Consider the following 22,701-nt stretch of genomic DNA (forward strand, 5'->3'; position numbering starts at 1 on the left):
TTGTCACTTTATCCTGGCTTCATTTAAAAATCTGCAGCGGAGCACCCAAACATAACACCTGTAACATCTGCTCCAAATGTAAATGACAGCAGCTGTCAGCAGCTATGATGGATTAGTCCTTGAAACACCCTGGATGATGCACAACGTGGCGTTGATACCAAAGCCCTGCAGTCTTCAGATTGATGTACAGTACATAAGATATGCTGATGTGTGTAAATGTGTGGAACTGGCTTACTCAAATGACATCATAAATGGCATTAAATGTGTTTTTGACCTTGGAAAGAATACTTTGAGGAAAAAAATCCTAAATCAATATTAGCTTACCTTTACAGCACTGTAAAATAACGGTGGACAGCATCCCTGAGACTGAGTGCTACAGAAAAACCAAATGTTTCATATGACATTTGAACACTTTTTGTTACTATAAAATGTAATATGTAGTATTATAATAGTAATAGTAATATAGTACTTTGTCAAAATAAATAGCCATATAGTGTGCATCACTGTAAATGTGCTGAGTAAAACTCAAAACATTTCACATTTGGTTAATAAATCATCCCACACATATGACACAGGGTTTCCTTATGCTTACAGAACTATTGAAGTATTGGCCTAATTTTAAAACACCATGAACACAGATATAGAGAAATACACTCATATTCCATTCCAAGGACTGAAATATCAACTTCATGTTACATTTTTCTGGTGAGGTTGGTTACTAATAAATTAAATTTTACAAAATTGTTTGTTTGTGTGTGGCACCTTCCAGAGCTGAGAAGTTTCTTTGTCCGATAGCAACCAATTAGTTCGGCAGTTTTGCTTTAAAATGAAGAATATTAAACATCTGTGGAAGCTATAAAACACTAAAAACATCAGCCAATCCTACGAGGTGCCCCTGCGAGGAGTATTGGCTGGTTGTCACTCTCTTCCTGCTCTGTGCACCAGAGAGGTACGTGCAGAAAGAGAAAGGGGCGTGTGTTTACTTTCAAAATCTGGCTGACTCTCACTGAGTTTTCAAAATCTCCTACCCTACCATTAAGACAATCCCAAAAACTGCCTGTAGGGGCTGGCTCCAAAAGTGACTCATATCTCCAGCTCTATGGCACAAATAAACATGTACAGAATGGTAGAAATATAATTTCTGGCTGTATGGATAAATTACCTATTTCTGGTTGAATTTTTAAATAACTTCTGCTACATAATGGCGTGAGTAGGATACAGATGCGTGTCCATTAAGTATTTTAGCTCCACTCTTTCCACAAAATCTGCTGTTTAACAGAGAGGGAGAGAGAGCTCGGCTAAAAGCCTCTAAAGACCATTTCCATCTAAATGAAACCTCATTCAAACACCAAGCAACTAAATGAACAACTGGCAAATGTGCATGCCTCACAAAACAGGCTCCAGTTACCATTCTACTTGATGCTAAACACACAAATTGTCAATTGAAAGCAGAGGCTTTGCAGATCACAATATTGCAAGACTGATCACAGTGTGAGTCTAACCGAAGCAGCAGCCACAGAAGGAGATGTACATTTAAAGTTACAGCCATGACTACACTGTCTGTGTGTGACTCAGAAATGATTCTGGACAGCTTTGGGCTCTTCTCTGTGCAGTAGAAGCTTTGATAAGCAGAATAGAGACAACCCGTCTCCTAAAAGACAGCTGCTTGCTTGTTTTGTGTGAAAAAAGAGTGTCCCCTAATTCTATTGGCTCTGACACAAAAGACCAATGGCTGTGCACATTTTAATAATATTTGATTGGCATTTATCATGTGTGTGTGTGATAATTGATTCTTAGATGTCTGCTGTACTTTACCAAGTATTTTCTTTATAATGATACCAGCCCTATTCACATAGACCTTGAGATAGGGATAATGTATTGAATTCATTATCTCAATTAAAGTGTTTCTTTACAGCTTTTAGTTCAGCCCTCCTAACCTTGCAGCATCTATAATAGATGGTCGGTAGTATTGTGGTGCACCAATCCTGCTATTAACTCATGTATTTACAACTGAAGAGGTTTTGATGGATATTAATACCTGTATCCAATTTATTTCCCAGCATTAGAGAGAAAAAAAGAGCTTTGACCGAGAGAAGTGTGCCTGTGTGTGTGTGTGTCTCCTTCACTGAACCAAACCACAGGACTGGGTCATCTGGGGACTCTAAATTCAATAACCAAGATTTTACCACAAGCTCCCCATGTCCTTACAACGTCGCATCACAGCTGCCTCACTGGGCAGGATTTACCTCCTGTGCCTTATGTTAGGCACTTAGCATGAAACTTCTCTCTCTTCCATAAATCATCCAGAGCTGTGTTACTCAGACCCTCGCAACTTTATAGGATTGTGTAGTGTGTGTGATATCTTCTTCTCGCACTACCCCACCACCCTGTACCTCATGAATTCAGCTGCCATTCCTCCACCTTTCTCAGTGGCCAGTTGCATCCTGCCTAGACAACACAATGGACACACACACGGATTGCTGATTTGTACTTGTGTATACCATGTGGCAATGTAGAATTATCTTCTGGCAGCCTTGCAAACAGGCATCTGGCCAAGCAAGGTCACAACTGATCCTTGCTCTATTCTCTCAATGTGTGTGTTATTGTGTAACAGTGCTCAAGGCATTTGAGAAGTTCCTGCACTTTATAGATACGCAGACATCTCTCACCTTGCCTCTTTATTGTAGTTGCAAAGAGAGAATCTTTCTAATCTCAACCATTGGAGCTTTTGAAGCTTTAGTAGTGGTGCTGCATGTCAATGAGGAGCTCAAACACTGAGTGACATCATAAAAAAGTGGAAGTAATAAGAAATTTATGTATTAATAGGGAATCAGCACCTTTTATTTCTTTAAATTGGATAACATGTTCTATTAATGTTACTTTCCTTCTCTAAATAAGCTACGCGTTTCACCATAGTCAAACAGAGCTTGATTTTGTTGCTTTGTGTACATGTTAGGATGCATAGTTTTCATCTGACAGCAGTGCTGTGGGCCTGTAGCTTCTTCCTAGATGAAGTCACCCACTGCAGCAGTTAATACCAGGATTAGACTACATCCTATTTACATATGTCTTCCTGGGACACAGCTGTCAGCAGAGGTGATTATGTTGCCTTATTGGAGCTTCCTGCCATGACTTGGCAGAGAGGTGACATCCAACAAGTATAACTCCCACCACGTTTGCATTCTGGACATAACCTGCGGGTGCGTGCAAGGAAGTTGACAAAACGTGTAACTGTAAATGTATCATAAGAGGAGTGGAAATACAAAAACAGTGGGCTGGACAGGAGAGGGGAGAGAGGCTATGTGCACCAGAGTGCAAGAGTAGGTAAGAGCTGTAACTAGCTCAGGTGATCCTGTTATAACCAGTTGTTTGAACGGTTAGTCATGAAACACATCCAGACGGCCCTTCCTCCCTCTCTGGACCCCTTCCAGTTTGCATATCGGCCCAACCGGTCAACCAGTGATGCTGTTTCCACAGCACTCCACACAGCCCTCACCCACCTGGAAAATAAAGACTCATACGTTCGAATGCTGTTCATAGACTTCAGCTCAGCATTCAACACCATCATCCCACAGCAGCTCATCAACAAACTGGACCAGCTGGGGCTGAACTCCTTGCTGTGCAACTGGCTGCTGGACTTCCTCACCGGGAGACCTCAGACAGTGCGGGTCGGCAGAAACACATCCAGCACCATCATAATGAACACCGGGGCTCCCCAAGGATGTGTGCTGAGCCCCCTCCTCTTCACTCTGCTGACCCATGACTGCACGCCAACACACAACACCAACATCTTTGTGAAGTTTGCGGACGACACAACTGTGGTGGGTCTCATCTCCGGTGGAGATGAAACATACTACAGGAATGAGGTGCACCTTCTGGCTGGGTGGTGCAGAGACCACAGCCTCTCCCTGAATGTGGAGAAGACAAAGGAGATGGTTGTGGACTACAGGAGAGCACAGAGTCAGCACACCCCTCTGACCATCGACGGTGCTGCTGTGGAGCAGGTGAGCAGCACCAAGTTCCTGGGTGTGCACATCACTGAGGACCTCTCCTGGACTAACAACACTGCATCCCTGACCAAGAAGGCACAGCAGCGCCTCTACTTCCTCCGCAAGCTCAAAAGAGCCAGAGCCCCTCCCTCCATCCTGTGCACCTTCTACAGAGGGGCTGTTGAGAGCATCCTGTCCAGCTGCATCACTGTGTGGTACGGAGCCTGCACCGCCACCTGCAGGAAGACGCTTCATTGCATAGTGAGAGCAGCTGAGAGGATCACCGGCGTCCCTCTCCCCTCCCTCCAAGACCTCTACGACAGCCGTCTCACCCGAAAGGCCCTCCGCATCACAGGAGACCCCACCCACCCTTCACACCGCTTCTTCAGTCTGCTGCCATCAGGAAAGAGACTGCGCAGCCTCCGGGCCAGGACCAGCAGACTGAGGGACAGCTCCATCCACCAGGCTGTCAGGAAGCTGAACTCTCTCCCTGCTGTGCCCCACTTTCTCCCCCTTCCCTGACACCACCCCCACCCCCTACTCCTACCACCATCCCCTCACCCCTACCACCACCCAAGATAGGAACTCTTTGTACCAGCCACTTTACCAAAGGAACTCTGTGCACCAGTCACTTTTTACCCTGTCATGTCACACCAGTCTCATATAAGCTGCTATAACTTAAACTATTCCTGGACTGTTACATTATGCCAACTGCACTGACTTGCACCATTACATCTTTTGCACTCTCATACCAGTCTCAATAAGCTGTTATAAGTTAAACCATTCCTGTTTATATTATGCCAACTGCACTGACTTGCACTATACATCTTTTGCACTCTTACTGCATTGTGCCTTCATTATGTGCCTTGTATTTTGTGTGTGCCTCATTGTAGGTACATTTTTTTACACTTTATATTTATCTTTAGTTTTTAGTTACATGTTATATGTTGCGGAGTGAAGAGTAACGCAATTTCGATTCTCTGTATGTTCAGCACATATAGCAGAGTTGACAATAAAGCTGACTTGACTTGACTTGACTTGACTTATAACCAGCACTGTGATTTTAAATCATTCTCTAGATGGTACAGTACAATCAGGTTTTTAAGATGAGATGGGTCTTGGCCTTGAGGGCTTTGTATAAAAGAAGATTTTAACAGGAGCAAGTTTAATGGGGGAAATAAGATGATCTATCTTAGTATTTCCAGTCTGGAGCACCATTGTGAAACAGCTGGAACCCTTTTAAGTTAAAAGAACACATCCTCATCCAAATACCTGGAGGCCAAAGTACTGCCATACATGATCAGCTGTAGTCTGTTGCTACAGTTTTCTGCTGATTTGTGGCTGCTATAAACAAAAGGTGTATAAACTATACCTACACTTATTCATCTATGGGTTGGAATCATAAAATGATCATAGAATGTGTACGTCAAAGATCCTCAGTCAAACACAAAGTCCTTCCAACCTGTCTAGTGTTTATTAATTAAATATGAATTCATATTATCCACAAGAGTGCACATATCACACTTGGACTCTGTCTCCTTCTCCTCTTCCTCTATCTTTCTACAACAGGATGCTCACCCTTGTCACGTGGGGATTCAGACATCTTAAGAAGATTGAATAAAATTTGCATTCTTCTTCTCTCCTCTTTCTGGTATCATCTACTGCACTTTTTACCCCATTACCTTTTAAGAAATGTTACGCCAGCAGTTTGAGTAATATAAACCACAGCCACCAAAACAGAAAAGTTGTACTGTGGCGTTTTTTAACAGCACACACTTTGGCCTGTGTGTGTGTTGTCACAGCTTCCTTGGGCAGCACTGAGAGCTAATTGCCTGCCGACTTGGTATTCACAGCTTCATGACCAATTGCATGGTGTCTTAATCCTCTTATGCATTCTGATGACTGAAATAATGTAAATATTCATCATTAGATTAGTCCAAGTGCTGTCATATTGATGATTTATATTTTTAAGTATTCATTATCCAGATCAGCTCATTAGAGTTGAGCATGTTGACTTCAGTGGTGTTCGGGAGGAATCTGAATGTGAGCTCTGATGTTTAAGGCAAATAGACACACCAACACATCGTCACACAAAAATGAATCTGTAATGAATTAGTAAACGTTAAACATATATTTTCCTGCTGGCTTCTGCACACACCTATAAAGACATAGAAGGAAGTAGGTGTGTACCTTCATTTTCCGAACCCGCTTTGTCCAGTAATGAGTGGGTGAGAGGCTGTGAGTTTGCTTCAGATTTCCATGCATTTCTGTCCCTCGTGAGCTGTATTCAAAGCCAGGTTTGGTAGGTCTGGACCACATCCCCGATATTTCCAAGATGTGTACATATATTTGTACATATGTTCGAATCTATTTTTTTTACATAATAAAATAAACTACAGATAAAATATACAATAGAATCAAAGAAACAGTATACATATTAACAGGTATTGCACAGATGAGTGGAGGTAGAAGTGGTCTGTAAACTGTACATAGTGCATCAAAAGAAACAAATTAAATTATATTGCACCTATCAGGAGTGTTCGTTATACAGTCCCACAGCAGCAGGAAGGAAAGACCTGTATAGGCCTATATATACAGGTCTTTCCTTCCTATATATATATATATATATATATATAGGAAGGTCTGTGTGTGTGATATAAAGTGGTTGTAATTAAGTACACCAAAAATCAAATCAACATGGTAAAAAAAACAGATATTTTAGGCTATTTAAGTTTTCTTTTGTGGAGGGACTGAGTTTTTATTGTTTGTATTACTCACATTTTAATTGACAACTTAAAGTTACTCATATTGTGATCACTCTCCACCTCTCTCTCCACCTATTTGCCTGTATTGGGGCTATGCAGGCTGTGAGGCCTCCCACAGAGACTTAAAACCGCTCTTCAGAAACCCACGGGGGGCGTCATTCATTTGTGTCTACACATCAGATGTGTTGCATTCCAGGACAAAAAGTCCACTAGACTGCCTATGTATTTGTCTTTGTTGCTTCTATCTTTAAACTAGTCTGTGTGTTTTGGGGCTTCAAGGGTTGAATCAATTTAGGCTTTAGGCATATAGGCACATCTTTCTCCACTGTATGTCACATGCACTATTTAACTGCACTGCAAATATAGCCTCTTTTTACATCTTCCTGGTGTGGATAAGCCACACTGGCTTTTTGTTGTGTTACAGTCAGCTATTATCCTGCCCTCTCCTGTAATTAGGGTTGGGAAGAAACCAGGTGTAAAGGCTTGATTTGTTTTTGTGGTATAATTCTCCCTGGCACACCTGGGTTGGTGGTTTTCTGATAAAGTTCAGGCACAGGTCATTATTATTTTGTTAGATTAAGACAATAGTTTAAGCAAAGCAGCGTGTTCAGCAGTTTTTTTTTACACTCCCGGCTGCCAAGCGCTTGCTAGGAACAGATCTCAGAGGACTGACTTCAGACGCTTACTCAGAAAAGTGTGTTAACAGCTGCTGATGAGGAATTTTGTGCTGCGTGCTGTGTAAGTGTTTCCAGTGAATGTCTGTGTTCTTCAGAATGGAGGAGGTCGAAATTTGGTCACAAGTAAGTGCTTTCCTGTCAAAATGTAGCTTCATTTGCGGTTTATTGAAATAAAAATAGCACAAGATTGACAACAAAGTAGAGAAGTTGGACTTCCTTGTAAGCACAGGGAAGCAGTCAAAGTTCATTGACCAGGAAAGAGAAAGTTCAAGGAGGACAGAGCATGAGAAGAGGACAGGACAGAATGATTTCCCCCCTATGGAAATGTCCTCTCTTTTGAAGTTTCAACAAGTCTGGGTCTCCTATTCCATTCTTCTTCTCTGGAGAGTCTCTCAAGCTCCTCTAGGTTTGATGCTCTCCTGGTCTTTTTTTACACTCCACTGATTTAAATCAGGGATGTTTGCAGGCTCTAGTTTAGTTTCCTCTGATCAAATGACACACTTCCTGTGTGTGTAATCTGTCCCCAGGTTGTCTCTAGCAGACTTCAGTCTGGTCTGAAGGTGTCTTTTCTGCAGAAGGTTTCCTGGCAGTCCATTCCTGTGCAGGACTCTTTAGACACATCTCTCCCTAGCTTTCCTTCCAGAACCTTCCACACGTTTCTCTTCCGGCCTCTGCCAGTCTTGTTCTCTTTGACTCTCTTTGAGCTGCTTGGTAAAACCTCTCACACCAGTTCTTCAAACTTGAAGCTCTTTGACAAACTTGTATATCTTCTCCTGCTGTGTATACATTAACATTTTTTCTCAAGTTTAAACTTATTTCTGTCATTTTTGCCTTTAAGCTTTCACAAGTGTTAAAACAAAACATTACCTGTTAAACTGTGTGTGTGCTGCATGATACCAATCCTCACTTTAAAGTGCAAATCAAATGCTTACAGGGTCAAAGCATCGACCACATAGTATCCATACATAATTATTTGTACCATGGCTAAACAAGGGACATTTATTAATGTGTGTGTGCTAATAATATGGACCATGCTAGGTTTTGGTTTGCGTAAATGAAAGTAATCTAATACTATAGTAAACATTAGTCCAAATTTGAGAAAGCAAAAATTGTTTTGTCTGATACAAATTCTATAAACCTTTACATTGATTATACCCAGTGGCTTACAACTGGACATCTGTCACAAGACCTTAACATGCTAAGATGGACAACTTGTTAAAGGAATCGAATTGTATCCTAGACTCAGGCTGCAGAAACTCCTCCACAGACAGTCTGAGCTCTGCAGAGCCAAACAGCTGTCACTCACAGACAGCAGAAACCAGCTGAATGCACGTCAACACCTATCAATCTGCGTTAGCCCTCTGGGAAATTTACTTGACAATTCAGGTCCCCAGCCACTCAATGCCATTGATGGACCCATTAGATGGCAGGGAGATGAGGTAACCACCACACACACCAGAGAGCCATAGATTGAAACTCTATTGGTTGGACTGGACAGTTACACACAGTGTCTCTGTGCTACCCTGATAATAACAGACACAAACTAAATGGGTTTATCAGTCATTCTTACTCTTGACTGAGCAATCCAATAACCTTGTCTGCAGTTTTATCCCCATTTAAGATGGTTTGGAAGCTGAGAAAATTAGAGTAGGATGTCAGCAAAAATCAGATCAGTCTGAAACACTGATAAACCTGCAGATGCTAAACATGTGATGTTCAAAGGATTTTGGAAGAAATGTTGATGAAATGAACTTGCCAAAAATTGTAAACTAAGCAGAAGTATAAGGCAAATCACAGTTTTAATGCAGGCAATGGTCGGTACACAGGAGTTCAGTCCACGGGGCAAAGATATCAAAAGGGCAAAGGCAAAAAACAGTAGTTAATTCCAAAGCAATGATCGGCACACAAGAGTTCAGTCCGCGAGGCAAAGGCATCAAAAAGGGCAAAGGCAAAAACAGTAGTCAGATCCAGAAACAGGTCACTCACAGGGAAATACAAACTCACTGAAAAACTCGAAAGGAAAATCACAAGCGCGGAAAGGCAACTTGGACGGCTGTGTCACTAGGAATACTCACAAAACAAACTGGCAACAAGAGGGAGGAAACACACAGACTTTATACACAGGAGGGCGGGAAGACAATAGGACACAGGTGAAGCACATTAGGGCGGAGCAGGTAATCACAGGAGGGGGAAGGGAGCACACATGAGGAAGGGGAAGTCAACAGACCTGAAACACAAGGGAAAAGACAAGTACCAAAATAAAACAGGAAGTAACTAGTAAAACTCAAATTAATGCAAACAGAAAATAAACTACCAAAATAAAAGCCCAGACTCGAAACCCTGACAAGTTGTGTATTGCGTGTACACATGGAAACAGCGATTTGAAATGTATCCACTCTGGATGTTGATAAAGATACTCAGTCATCCAGCTCTGGAAACATTTCTCTGGTTACTGTTTTCGAGCTCCTATAATGCCATCTCTGCGTGGACATGCCCAAAATTAGCTGTAGCTGTGACGGGTTGTTAGACCTGCAAAGACTGGACAAGGCTGTACCCTGCCTCTTGCCTTTTAACAGCTGGGATGGTTATACCACCCACAATGGTGAAGGTGAGAGGATGAATGTCAGTCTCGATTTTTTTTTTTTTTTTTACCAAATTTTTATTTATTTTGCATTTTATAATATTCAAAAACACATACAAAACAAATAATGCGATCCACCAAAAATAAGTATACTCGAACCGACCCAGATCTGCACACTAGTAATACATACATCAAATTTGCCAATATATCAGTAATCAAATAATCAAATATGATCTCAAATTAGAAGGGAATATGCCACATCAATGAAAGACAACACCCACTGGCAGTAGGACAGGCCACCGTTTTAGAGCCAGCCTAAGATAGCCCAAAAAATGTTTCCAAACCACCCAAAGTTCTGCTGCAAGCACATAGTTTAAAGCCTGTCAAGTTGTTTTATGTGAGTTTGAAGAAATTTCATGACAATCCAACTACCTTTTAGTTCCTTAGAGGTGCTATTAACAAATGTACAACAAAATGCCTTTACGTGCTGATAGAGAGACCCACGATCAATCAACAGCATGGCAGGTCTTGACTACCTCTTCAGCATTCCTCTGCAGAGTTAAAACCCACTCCATTTTACAGATAAATAGATAAAGCACTGTTGTTGTCTGGGTAAGCCTGGGTAAAAATCACTATTCAGACATTTTCATATTTCTGCCTGAGTTCTCATATTTGTATGGTTCCCAGGCTACTCCGTGTATTTCACATTTGTCCTGTAAAAAGCAATGTTCTACAATATTGTGTAAAAGTGGCACTAAAGCCTGATAAAGGCTCCAGCAGCCGGAACATGTTGGACAAGGTTTCCTTTCTTCTAAAAGCAGGAGTGTTTTTCTACCAATTCTGTTGATTCATTCACATTACAGCCAGGTTGCTACAAGGATTTCTTGTTGATACAGTGAAGGCCAAGCAAAGATGTGATTCATGGTCATATTTTTATTTCATCCCATATCTTCTATTAAATCTGCTACTTTACCAGCACTCTCTTGCTCTTGTTTTGATTGTAGCACTTGCAGGGAAAAGTAAAGAATATCATTAGCTGCAGTAGTAATGTGCTGAAAAATGCTCGGCTCCAAATGCATCAAATGAATCCAGGCAGGTTATGCGGCGTGCTGGGTGACCGCGTTTAGATGCTGCTTCCTCCTGGTTGTGGCTCACTGGTTCTTTTTTATGTTACCTTTTTATTGCTACACTCAATTTCAGGCTGTAGAAGGTTAATGGATGCAGTTTCGAAGTTTAAGCGAGGAATACTTTTTTCAAATAACTGAAATATTTGAAATTTCTCACACAATATGACCAATAATTTCATCATGACCTATAGATTTTATAAGCTTATTATTATATAATGTAAATAAACAATTGCCTGCCAAATGTATCTAGTCTTCGTCTCTAAAATACACTTCTTCACGTCTCCTGCAGTGTGTCCAGACAAAGAGCCAGGACTGCAGCCATGGGTGCCCGGACACAGTGAGGCCCACCGTGTTACAATCGGCTACGGCAGGAAGGTCCTTCTCACATCTTCAGCTACAGTTCACTCCATTGAGATTCTGAACGGAGGTACGCTACAAATCAATGTGATGCTCCTCTTTCTGTTATGTTTGTTCATCTTTAATGAAACATTGTAGATTAGGTTATTTGTATTAACTTTTATTCATTAGTATAACATTAATGAGGAAAGGTTGCTTTGGTTATTGTAATGTAATTGTATTACAATCCATCTTTTTTTAATGAACACACATTGTCCTGAAAAATAATGAAAATGAATGGAAATGAAAACTTATGCCATCCTTCTCTTTAAATTTAACAAGCTGGATTTGCAGCACTGGTAAAGTGGCCAACATATAAGTAAGAAATCAAAATGCAGTTGTTTTCAACCTTTTTTTACACATCATTACCAAGAAATATTGCTGTAACATCTATTCCACATGTAAGAGACTATTTGAAAGTCACTTCCAGCAGCTCCCAAAGCTGTTTCATTGTGATTACAATACACGTTAGATCAGTTTCAACTGGCTTACAGGCTGGTTGATGTACTGGCCCAGCCACAGTGTACTGCCTCATGGCTGATTATTTAGCACCATATTATATATTTGTACACATTTCTTGAAAGGGTGAACTGTTTAACTCCTACAACTGTAAATGGTTCTGCAGTTGCTCTTTGATGGACGTCTCCAAGGAGAATTATTTTTGTCACATTCAATTTTGTATCCAGAGTGTATTGTGCAAAAGGAGTGTTATTATTTAACAAAAAGGGTGGTGAAAGCAGGGCCACAGCCATTCTGTGAGAGGAGATGTTTGATGTTCAGCAGCTAGTTACCACTACTGAACTGGAATCATTGGATTGCAGACCTTGTAAAACACAGAGGTGGTGTGTGTGTGTGTCTGAGCCCAGGGCCATAAATGGTAGGAAGACAGAAGGTGTCTGAGGGTACTGGGGCATGAAAGACTTGCCAGGAGGCTTCATCACTCTCCTCTGCTCTCCTCTCCTCTCCTCTCCTCTTCTCGTCTCTCCTTTCTCCTCTCCTCTCCTCCCCTCTCTCCTCTCCTCTCCTCTCCTCTCCTCTCCTCTCCTCTCCTCTCCTCTCCTCTCCACTCCTCTCCTCTCCTCTCCTCTCCTCTCCTCTCCTCTCCTCTCCTCTCCACTCCTCTCCTCTCCTCTCCTCTCCTCTCCTCTCCTTCCCTCTGCTTTCCTCTCCTCTCCTCCAGGGAAGCTGGTGATTGCTGACACCAACCGGCCCATTCTGCTTCGGACAAAACACATTCTGATTGGGAACAAAGGGGAGCTGCACATTGGGAGTCCAGACTGCCCTTACAGAGGCAACCTCACCATCTCCCTGTTTGGAAGGTGGAGTTCACTTTGCATACAAATCAGCACATGAACATAGGACAAAGTCAGATTAACAATTCAATTAAAACTTTAAGTGTTAAAGACTCATATCACATATGAAACTTTTTTTAGATTGGATGACAGCGATGAGGAGCACAGCTACTTTGGGAGAAAGTACATTGGTGTGGGGACGGGAGGGACCCTAGAGATCCACGGAGAAAGGAAGCTGTCGTGGACGTTCCTCAACAAGACCCTCCACCCTGGGGAGAGCAACCAAAACAACTACCTGTTCCAGAGGAGCTGGGGGAACCGAGGCATCATCGTCCACATTATTGACCCCAAAACTGGAGAGGTGCTACGTGATGACAGGTGAGGGGTCTGAGCTGCTGAGACTTAATTAGAGGGGGAATGATCTGGTGGCTGACATCTCATAAGCCTGGAATGAAGGAGACAAATGTGCCTCTAATAGATCTGGTATTGTTTCATACAGGGATATTACATTTGGAAATCAATGACATACTTAATATCCTGATTAATTTATTGCAAATGGAGATCAGATACATTGACAAATGGCTCCTGCTGAATGCCATAATGTGCATTGTTTTGTATTTCGATACTAGAGGACTTTTCTGCCTCTACCCTCACCTTGTGTGTTATGTTATGCTAACTGCTACTTACTAGCTTCCAAAGGTCGTCTGTGGCTTGTTGAATTTCCTCTTTTCACGTCACTCATCTGATTGGGTTAAGGTAACCTGAGTGACAGCTGCTTCAGGCAATCAGGTACCTGGAACACATCTGTTCTTTCCAACCTCTTTCCAGTCTCAGGTTACTGTGTCACTACATCACTAATAATAAGGGAAAAATATATTGATATGTTTTTTATTGTTAAGAAAAATGTACATACATAGCTAATAAGGCTGTTTATGCTCCGTTTACACATATAACTTATAACACAACAACTGCTAATAACACATCTAACATGCTTCGTCTTTCACTGGACAAAAGGGACTTACATATTCATCCATCCACCCTTTATCTTAACCTGCTTTCTCCTGTACTGCAGGGTCATGGGGATTTAGAGCCTAATGGGCAAAGGTGGGGTACAGCATGGACAGATTGCAGGTCTATCACAAGGCTTGGAAGATCCACTGACTTACAACTTAATGGATGTAATCTGATGTCCAGAATTTTTAAGGCCTAAAACTTGACTTTAGAAAGTTATCTAATAATAGAATCCCTCAAAGATCCAGATCCAGATCTTTACTAACTACTAAGATCTTTAATATGTTTAATAGTAATAGTAGTACTGTATATTCATGCATTAATTTCTGCTCACGTATGCAATGACTTCATTTTTGATGCATGCATGGAGGACACAGTGCACTGATACTGGCTGATAGCATTCAGATAGTAGGCTGGTGTCTGCCATTATGTCTTTTCATTGTTGTGCATTCCTAACTGAAAGAGATGTTTGTTTTAAGTGCAGCGGTTCTGTTGTCCCACTCTATTTTAAAAAGAAAATATATCACAAAGAGTGTGCATTCAGTGTAGTGGGGAGGCAAGTATGTGTACATGTCCTCCTGTCATCTCTAAACCTGGCTTTATTAATTTGAGTACTTGTCAGTGTGCCTTTGTGTTGCCTGCAGTTGTACAGTAAATCAATAGAAAAAGCAGAGCGGCTTTCACAACACCAGTTTGTGTTTTTTTGGATGAGTACAACACAGAACACTGATTCCTTTCTGTCATTTCCTCTGTTCTTATCTCCCAAGGTTTGACACTTACCGCAGCAAGGATGAGAGTCGTCGTCTGGCAAAGTACCTGGATGATGTGGAGACAGGGCTCATACTGGCCATGGTTGTCAACGACGAGGGCTCCAACAACTTGGAAGACTCAGCCAAAAAGAACCTCACCAGGCTTGGCAGCCGCCACATCACCAGTCTGGGATTTCGGTAAGAAATACTTCTCATATCACAGCAGGCTCAACCTTTTCTTCTCAGTTCCACACTCAGAGGTATTCAACTCACAGCATGTCAGGAGAGAAATGTGTTTTGAGTCTCCCAGCATTGCATTGGCTGGAACCTTCTCCTAATTGATTGCTGTGAATTAATGAGAAAATGTTTCAACCTCAGGTGAATCACAGTGAGTAGCTGTCTTTTTCTAATTAATCCCTGCAGCTTTTTGGGACCTTTTGGTGCTTAATGATTTTCAATAAGCCATCTCCAGTGTAACATTTGTTGGATGGATGGCAGCATCCTCTTGGTTACCTTTCATATTATACATGTATTGACATTTTCTTTCCAAATGTTTGGATTGTATTTTGTGTCACATCTGCAAAAGAAGTGTAGAAAGAGTCACCCTAATGGTCAAAATATGAACTGCAGCTGTCTAGTTCAATCTAAACACCACTAAACACCACAAAAGCCGGAAACTCTTACCAAAGAGAAATTAGAAAGAGGTTGGTTCAAATACATCATGTCTGGCAAGAACAACTGTTTGTGGGACTCTGAGGGACTCCACAGACCCACAGTGAGAACTATTATCTGCAAATCTGGGAAAGTTGTAACACTAGTGAGCTTCCCCATAAGTGGCAGACTTCCAAAGTTCATGCAGAAATCTTGATGATTCATTCAGTAAGTCACAGGAAAAATCATCCAAAAAGCTGCAGGCCTCCCTCAGTTCACTGGGCTATATTATGACTCTGCTAACCCAGACAAAAATGGCCCCCATGGGAACATAGTGAGGTAAAAATCACTGCTAACTCAGAAGCCAAAGCAAACTCTCATAAACCCTCAAACCTGAATCTGACCTCAATCTCACTGTAGCAGGACCTGAAAAGAGCCATGCCAACACAGAATGTGGCCGTACTGAAGCAATTCAGCAAACAAAGAGGGGCCCGGAAATGTCACCATGTGACATCACAGACTGCTGTTGGAAGGGTTTGGTTGCAGCTCAGTGAAGTGAATACTTTTTGCTGTTGGTGATCACATGTTACAGTTGCATTTAAACATATACATTGTGTTTACCCAAGTTGTTTAAGTAAATTTAAAGTTTAAGTTGAAGTTTAACATGACATATGCACAATTCATATATAAGTCAGGGGGTTTGGCAGGTGAATCATTTTGATAGGCCGGGTTAAGATTAGAGAATAAATCTTACAATACAGTTCATGTTAGAGTTTGTGATCTGTTGTCAAGTTGTGTTACTTTTGTTTAATGTTTCAATAGAGTGAACTTTTTAGGATGATTAAAGTAAATTAGAGTATTAAAGTAAATTTGTTCCTTAGTAATTTTATTGCCATGTCTACATCATTTTACTACATCTTGTTCTTATCAACCATTTTTAGGATTTTATTATTTTCATCATATTTATGACTTATTTTAAACATAGATGGAAAAAGCCACAAAGGCCTACCATAATAATTCAAATGTCAAGAGGCATGTTTAAATTATTATTTTATAAGTTACATCTTACATCTCCTAGCTAACAAGTCATAAATTAACGTAAATGTTCATCTCTATTTACAGTCAATATAGTACTACTATTTGGCTACGTCAATAAATGATTGACAGATTCGATAGCCAATAACAACATGTTATTGGCAGCAGAAGGAGAAGTTGACTTTACGCTCGATCTTCTGTAAAATGTAAACAGGAAATGCTGGTGACACTTGTCATTCTGACGACAGCTAGAAAGAAAATAAGCACACTCAAAACCTCAACATAAACAGTGGAAAAGGTGGCGTCTCCTGTCGAAATTATATTTGATTATATTTGATGGCGCAGATGTTAAAAATGTAAACATTTTAGTGGAAGTCGGATTAGCTCTTTTACGGACTAAACGAGGAATGAGTGTGTAAAGGGACGTCAGAGGTAAGGGGTCGCCATTTTTTCTTTTCCATACTGATACATCTAAATAATTTATGCTTTGGTGCTCATTGTGTCTGTAAAATAAATGTGGGATCACTCAGTACATTAGGTCGGGGTCTCCCAAGCAGCATAGCACCATAGCTAAGTACTTGCTAAAGGTTAGCCGATTTAGCCATAATTATGATGACTATAGCTAAAACTGTTAAGGCTAGCTAGTACAGAACCTTTAGAGTAATTAATGTAAAATATATTTTTTTACAGAAAATTATGGAAAAAATAATGCAAATATACCGAGTAGGCCTATACAAATTTACTGTACATATTCTACAGTCTCAGTATGCAACATCAGGACTTTGGAGTTGTTAGTTAAGACATACAGACAATACAAAACCAGCATATGCACATGTACAGCCTCTCCTTTGTTATGGAATACTGCAGCAGCTAATCCTGTTGTGTGTCCTTTAGTTTGCTGTATCTCACTGTGTAGAAGGTGTTTGGGGGAAAGCTGGGCCTGTCTGCGTACGTATCAGTTTGTCATGAATGAGAGAGGAAATGGAAACTGAATTATCCACGATAAGAAACCCTTGGAGATGTCTTAGAGTTTTTGACATATGGGCTATCAGGGTAAACTGTTACACTGTAACAGACATTTCTCAAACACTCTTTTGTTTCTCAGTAACAGAAGAATGCTAGGTGACTTTGCAAAGTCAACCACAAGCTTGTGTGAATATTGTTTTTCATAGTGCTTGTCTATTTCAGTATCAGTAACCTGACTATAGGAGGCTGCTGGTGAGTTTTGGCAGCCGTGGGCCCTGTGGTTCGTCCCTGAGCCATGTGGTGTTATGAAACTTAATGCTGCCGACGACACCGCAGGAAACACTGGGAGGGATTCATAAACGACTTGAGGACACTGCGGAAGTTAACATTCTTTTCCCAATTTGCACTTTGCTCCACAGTTGTGGATGTTGTGCAGGAAAACACTAAATGGATTGGAGCAGTGGAGAGGCGGCAGAGGGATTCCTGCCTAATGACTCTTGTCGCCTGCTCTCCTCACACTATTGCCAAACAGGCCAACAGTGGTGTCATCAGGAGAGAGAGGCTGTGTAATTTGCGGTGCACCCAGAGACATTTTAATAAGCTGAAATTTATGAGACAGAGTATACTCTGCAATACATTTTTCACTTATGAAATTTGCATATGTTTACTGCAGTTGTCACAGTGGGCTGGTGGCAGCAAGAGAAATATAGCAACACATCTCTGATACTGGTTTTTTAAACCTCAGTGAAATCGATTTAAAGTTAGACAGGGAATGCAAACAGATGGTGGTTTTAAAGTTGTTCAACTTATTGTCTAATCATATATTCCAGATTTAATGGTTTAGAGTGGGGGTTTCCAGCCTTTTTTGCTTTGGAGTGATAAATGAGAAAACATGATCTAGTTAAGACTCTAAATTGTCCATACGTGTGAGTGTGAATGTTGCCCTGTGATGGACTGGCAACCTGTCCAGAGTGTGCCCCGCCTTTAGCTGGGATAGGCTCCAGCCCCGAGCGACCCTATACTACAGGATAAAGCAGGTTCAGAAGATGGCTGGATGAATGATCTGCTTAAGTGAATTCAACCACCGATCAAAAAGTAACATATAAATATGGCACAACCACTAGTTGGTTAAAGATTGTAAGAAGACAAAATATTTGGCAAAGATTTCCAAATTGCTGGGCTGAATCAAGGTCTAAGGTAACACTAGGAAGAGAGTCAAAGAGCAAAAGGCTGGAACAACTTGGCACTGGAGTACAAAGGGAACACAGAGATTAAATATATGGTAAACAATAGGACACAGGTGAAACACATCAGGGAAAGGCAGGCGATCACAGAGGCATAAACACATAAGGACAGGAGGTGAAGATAACTGAACTGAGAAATAGATGACAGGAAAAAAATATGACCAAAAAAATATAAACCCAGATTAGGTCTGTAACTGTAAATGATCAACAATTCGGAAATATAAATTAGGTGAGCAACAACACTGTTTTATGGTTGGTAGTGAAGTTGATTTATTAATAGATGAGGCTTTTCTGCCCCAATCAATGGCTTAATTCCTCAGCTGTGGAATCACTGCAAAAAGAACATACATAAATATGTATATATATATATATATATATATATATATTAATACATATGTGAAATCAGAATAATTAACTTTACAAATCAACCAACGATGGGACTCAACCAATAGCAGATAGACATGTAGTTCACATTGTTATACACACACATGACAAGTAACCCTTTGTGACAACTGTAGTCAAAACTAGCCATAGCAGCTCCAGCACATAGACAGTATAAAACTTTTTTTTTGCTTAAATCCGTGTGGGAGGCTTCATCGTCATGTTGGCAGCGTCACAGTCCAAATACGTACAAAAAGGGGAGAGTGTGAGTGGAGCTGATGTGGGCAAGCGACACGCCTGTGCGCCCCTTACTAATGCATGTGCATGAGTGAGATATAAAAAAATATCACCCCCTGTACAGTTGACACTAGAAAGAAATGTTTCATTTGAGACCAGAATCATTTTTTGAACCAGGCTGTAGACCTGTTTATTTCTGCTGTAAAGTTGGACATTTCATCTCTGTGGGGACTGACTCACTTTTTCTCTGACTGCAAGTGTGGCATTACCTGAATGATGCATGCTGGGATAGCTCAACAATTACCTGGGCTTCACACTTGTCAGCCACTCACTCTTTTTACGCTAACATTATTAGAAATATAATGACACACGCATTGTCTGTGTGTGTGTTTGCAGTGTATCACTCTTCACTACCTGTACTATTGCTTCTCTTTCTATACTTCTGGCTTCATTTCATATTCACTACATCTCTTGCCTTCTTATTCTTTTTCTCACCATTCCTTTCCCACCTCTCTATTTTCATCAGTCCAATTTATAAGCTACGTTCTCCTTCCTTCCCTTATCTGTCCTCTTTTTTTTTCAACAGACATCCCTGGACCTTCATTGTGAAAAAGGGTGATCCTTCTTCGGCAGTGGAAGATCATGCTGTCTATCAAGGTAGGCAGGGTATTTTTCATTCAATTCATGTATGTGGGAAATGTGGCTCCACATTAACAAAACCAATGCAAAAAACCCCTGCAAGAGGAGATCATTGTTATGGCTTTAGCTAAGATGTCTCACATAGTTTCACAATGTGTGTTTTAACAGGGACCAAGGCCTCCTCAGAGGCTCGCAGCTCAAATGTTTTTCAGTCAAGTTTTGAGGAGCACTTCACCATCACCACCACCAGCCAATGGGTGCAAGGTAATGCTATCAGGTTCTGCATCACATGCGTATACTGTATATGTGTGTTTTTTTTTTTTTTTAGTAAAGATGCATCACGATTGATGATGAATGTTCAACTACTTACTAATTTACAATTTCTTCCAAAAAACTGACACACATGTGTGTGTCAGTCATTCAACTAAACAAACATTTATATCATATATAAATTGTTCACTTTATTTGAACTGGCCAAAGGTTTGCTGATGCTTCTTCTTCCCCTTTACTGAAGCTGCCTCAGATATAGACCCATGTATGTATAGTGATGATTCACACTGGAACAGACTTGAACTCAAACGCTCTAAATATGTGTTTGAGCTCCAGATGGAAATTCAGGCCCACAGTCAAATGCACAGCTCCCGCTGTGGCAGTATGGCAGAGAGTGTAATGGGAGGAGAAAAAGCCCTTCACTTTCTGTGATACAAATGCTCCCTGACAGCATAAATGGACTACAAGTCAAAGCCTGGACGTACATTACTGTCATACCTCTAGGATCACTGAACTGAATTGGGAGGTGTTTGTCTGTACATGTGTGTCCTGCAGAGGCAGAGTGGTCGGACTGGTTTGACAGAGATGATGAGAGGGGATCTGGAGACTGGGAAAAACTGTCGGACCTACATGAGGCCTATCCAGACCGGCTGTGCAGCAGTCCTTTGGACATCCAGGTAAGTAACTGTTGTACACTACTTTTCCTAATGCTTTGTGGGATACATTGAAGGCAATATATAGGGTCTCAAAATTCTCAGTTCACATTTTGGCAGCACAGCAAATGGCAAAGACACTATATAGGGCTCTATATAGTGAGCAGTGGGTGATTTTGGACACAACCATAGTACTATAGTATGCACCATAACATTCAGCACTGACAGGTGAAGTGAATAACACTCATTGTCTGGTTACCATGTCACCTATCAGAGGGTGGGATATATCAAGAAGCAAGTATGCACATTTTGTCCCCACAGTTGATGTTAGAAATAGAAAAAATCAGAGGATCTCCAAAACCGCAGCTTTATGGGGTCTCCAGTGATCAGTACATAATAGTGGTCCAATCAAGGGAAAGTCACTGAACCAGCAACACGGTCATGGGCAGCTAAAACTAATTGATGCATGTGGGGACTAGTCAGGATAGATAGATGTATTGTTATGGCTGTTCAGTATATAAAAGAATGTGTTGGCCATACTCATAAAAACATCTTCACCACTACCCTGTTTCTTTCTCTCTCAGAACCATATTTTTTGGCCAAATATCCACACAGGCAGGGTTTATGCTCTCAGTTTGCTTACTGTAAATGCAGTATAGAAAAGAAAATAGGCAAAGGTACAGAAAAGTGAGGTAGACAAGACCATTTTTACAATATGTGTGTGTATATACACTCAACAAAAATATAAACGCAACACTTTTGTTTTTGCTCCCATGTTTCATGAGATGGACTTGAAGATCTAAACTTCATTCCAGATACACAATATTACCATTCCTCTCAAACATTGTTCACAAATCTGTCTAAATGTGTGATAGTGAGCACTTCTGCTTTGCTGAGATAATCCATCCCACCTCACAGGTGTGCCACATCAAGATGCTGATCTGACATCATGATTAGTGCACAGGTGTACCTCAAACTGCCCACAATAAAAGGCCACCCTGAAATGTGCAGTTTTGTCTCACAGCAAAATGCCACAGATGCCACAAGCATTGAGGGAGCGTGCAATTGGCATGCTGACAGCAGGAATGTCAACCAGATCTGTTGCTCGTGCATTGAATGTTCATTTCTCCACCATAAGCCGTCTCCAAAGGCGTTTCAGAGAATATGGCAGTACATCCAACCGGCCTCACAACCGCAGACCACGAGTAACCACACCAGCCCAGGACCTCCACATCCAGCAGGTTCACCTCCGAGATCGTCTGAGACCAGCCACTCAGACAGCTGCTGAAACAATTGGTTTGCATAACCAAACAATTTCTGCACAAACTGTCAGAAACCGTCTCAGGGAAGCTCAACTGCATGCTCGTCGTCCTCATCGGGGCCTTAACCTGACTCCAGATCGTCGCCGTAACAGATTTGAGTGGGCAAATGCTCACATTCGATGGCGTCTAGCACGTTGGAGAGGTGTTCTCTTCACGGATGAATCTCGGTTTACATTGTTCAGGGCAGATGGCAGACAGCGTGTGTGGCATCGTGTGGGTGAGCGCTTTGCTGATGTCAATGTTGTGGATCGAGTGGCCCATGGTGGTGGTGGGGTCATGGTATGGGCAGGCATCTGTTATGGACGAAGAACACAGGTGCATTTTATTGATGGCATTTTGAATGCACAGAGATACCGTGATGAGATCCTGAGGCCCATTGTTGTGCCATACATCCATGAACATCACCTCATGTTTCAGCAAGATAATGCACGGCCCCATGTTGCAAGGATCTGTACACAATTCTTGGAAGCTGAAAATGTCCCAGTTCTTGCATGGCCAGCATACTCACCGGACATGTCACCCATTGAACATGTTTGGGATATGCTTGACCGGCGTATACGACAGCGTGCACCAGTTCCCACTAATATCCAGCAACTTCGCACAGCCATTGAAGAGGAGTGGACCAACATTCCACAGGCCACAATAGACAATCTGATAAACTCTATGCGAAGAAGATGTGTTGCACTGCATGAGGCAAATGGTGGTCACACCAGATA

At 41.4% G+C, this 22,701-nt stretch overlaps 1 protein-coding gene across 4 annotated transcripts in view; it reads left to right on the top strand.

Annotated features, from left to right (window-relative positions):
- The window catches only part of cemip (cell migration inducing hyaluronidase 1), a 145,220-nt gene that overhangs the window by 76,787 nt on the left and 45,732 nt on the right, over positions 1-22,701 (top strand). For all 4 annotated transcript variants that reach the window (XM_028402658.1, XM_028402657.1, XM_028402659.1 and 1 more), the window contains 7 exons: positions 11,429-11,566; positions 12,716-12,854; positions 12,969-13,205; positions 14,606-14,785; positions 19,688-19,758; positions 19,909-20,004; positions 20,566-20,687. In XM_028402658.1, the coding sequence (XP_028258459.1) occupies positions 11,429-11,566; positions 12,716-12,854; positions 12,969-13,205; positions 14,606-14,785; positions 19,688-19,758; positions 19,909-20,004; positions 20,566-20,687 (983 nt within the window). The remainder of the gene's footprint in view (positions 1-11,428; positions 11,567-12,715; positions 12,855-12,968; positions 13,206-14,605; positions 14,786-19,687; positions 19,759-19,908; positions 20,005-20,565; positions 20,688-22,701) is intronic.

The sequence above is a fragment of the Parambassis ranga genome, chromosome 3 (genome assembly GCF_900634625.1).
Source record: "Parambassis ranga chromosome 3, fParRan2.1, whole genome shotgun sequence".
In the NCBI taxonomy this organism is placed as follows: Eukaryota; Metazoa; Chordata; class Actinopteri; family Ambassidae; genus Parambassis; species Parambassis ranga.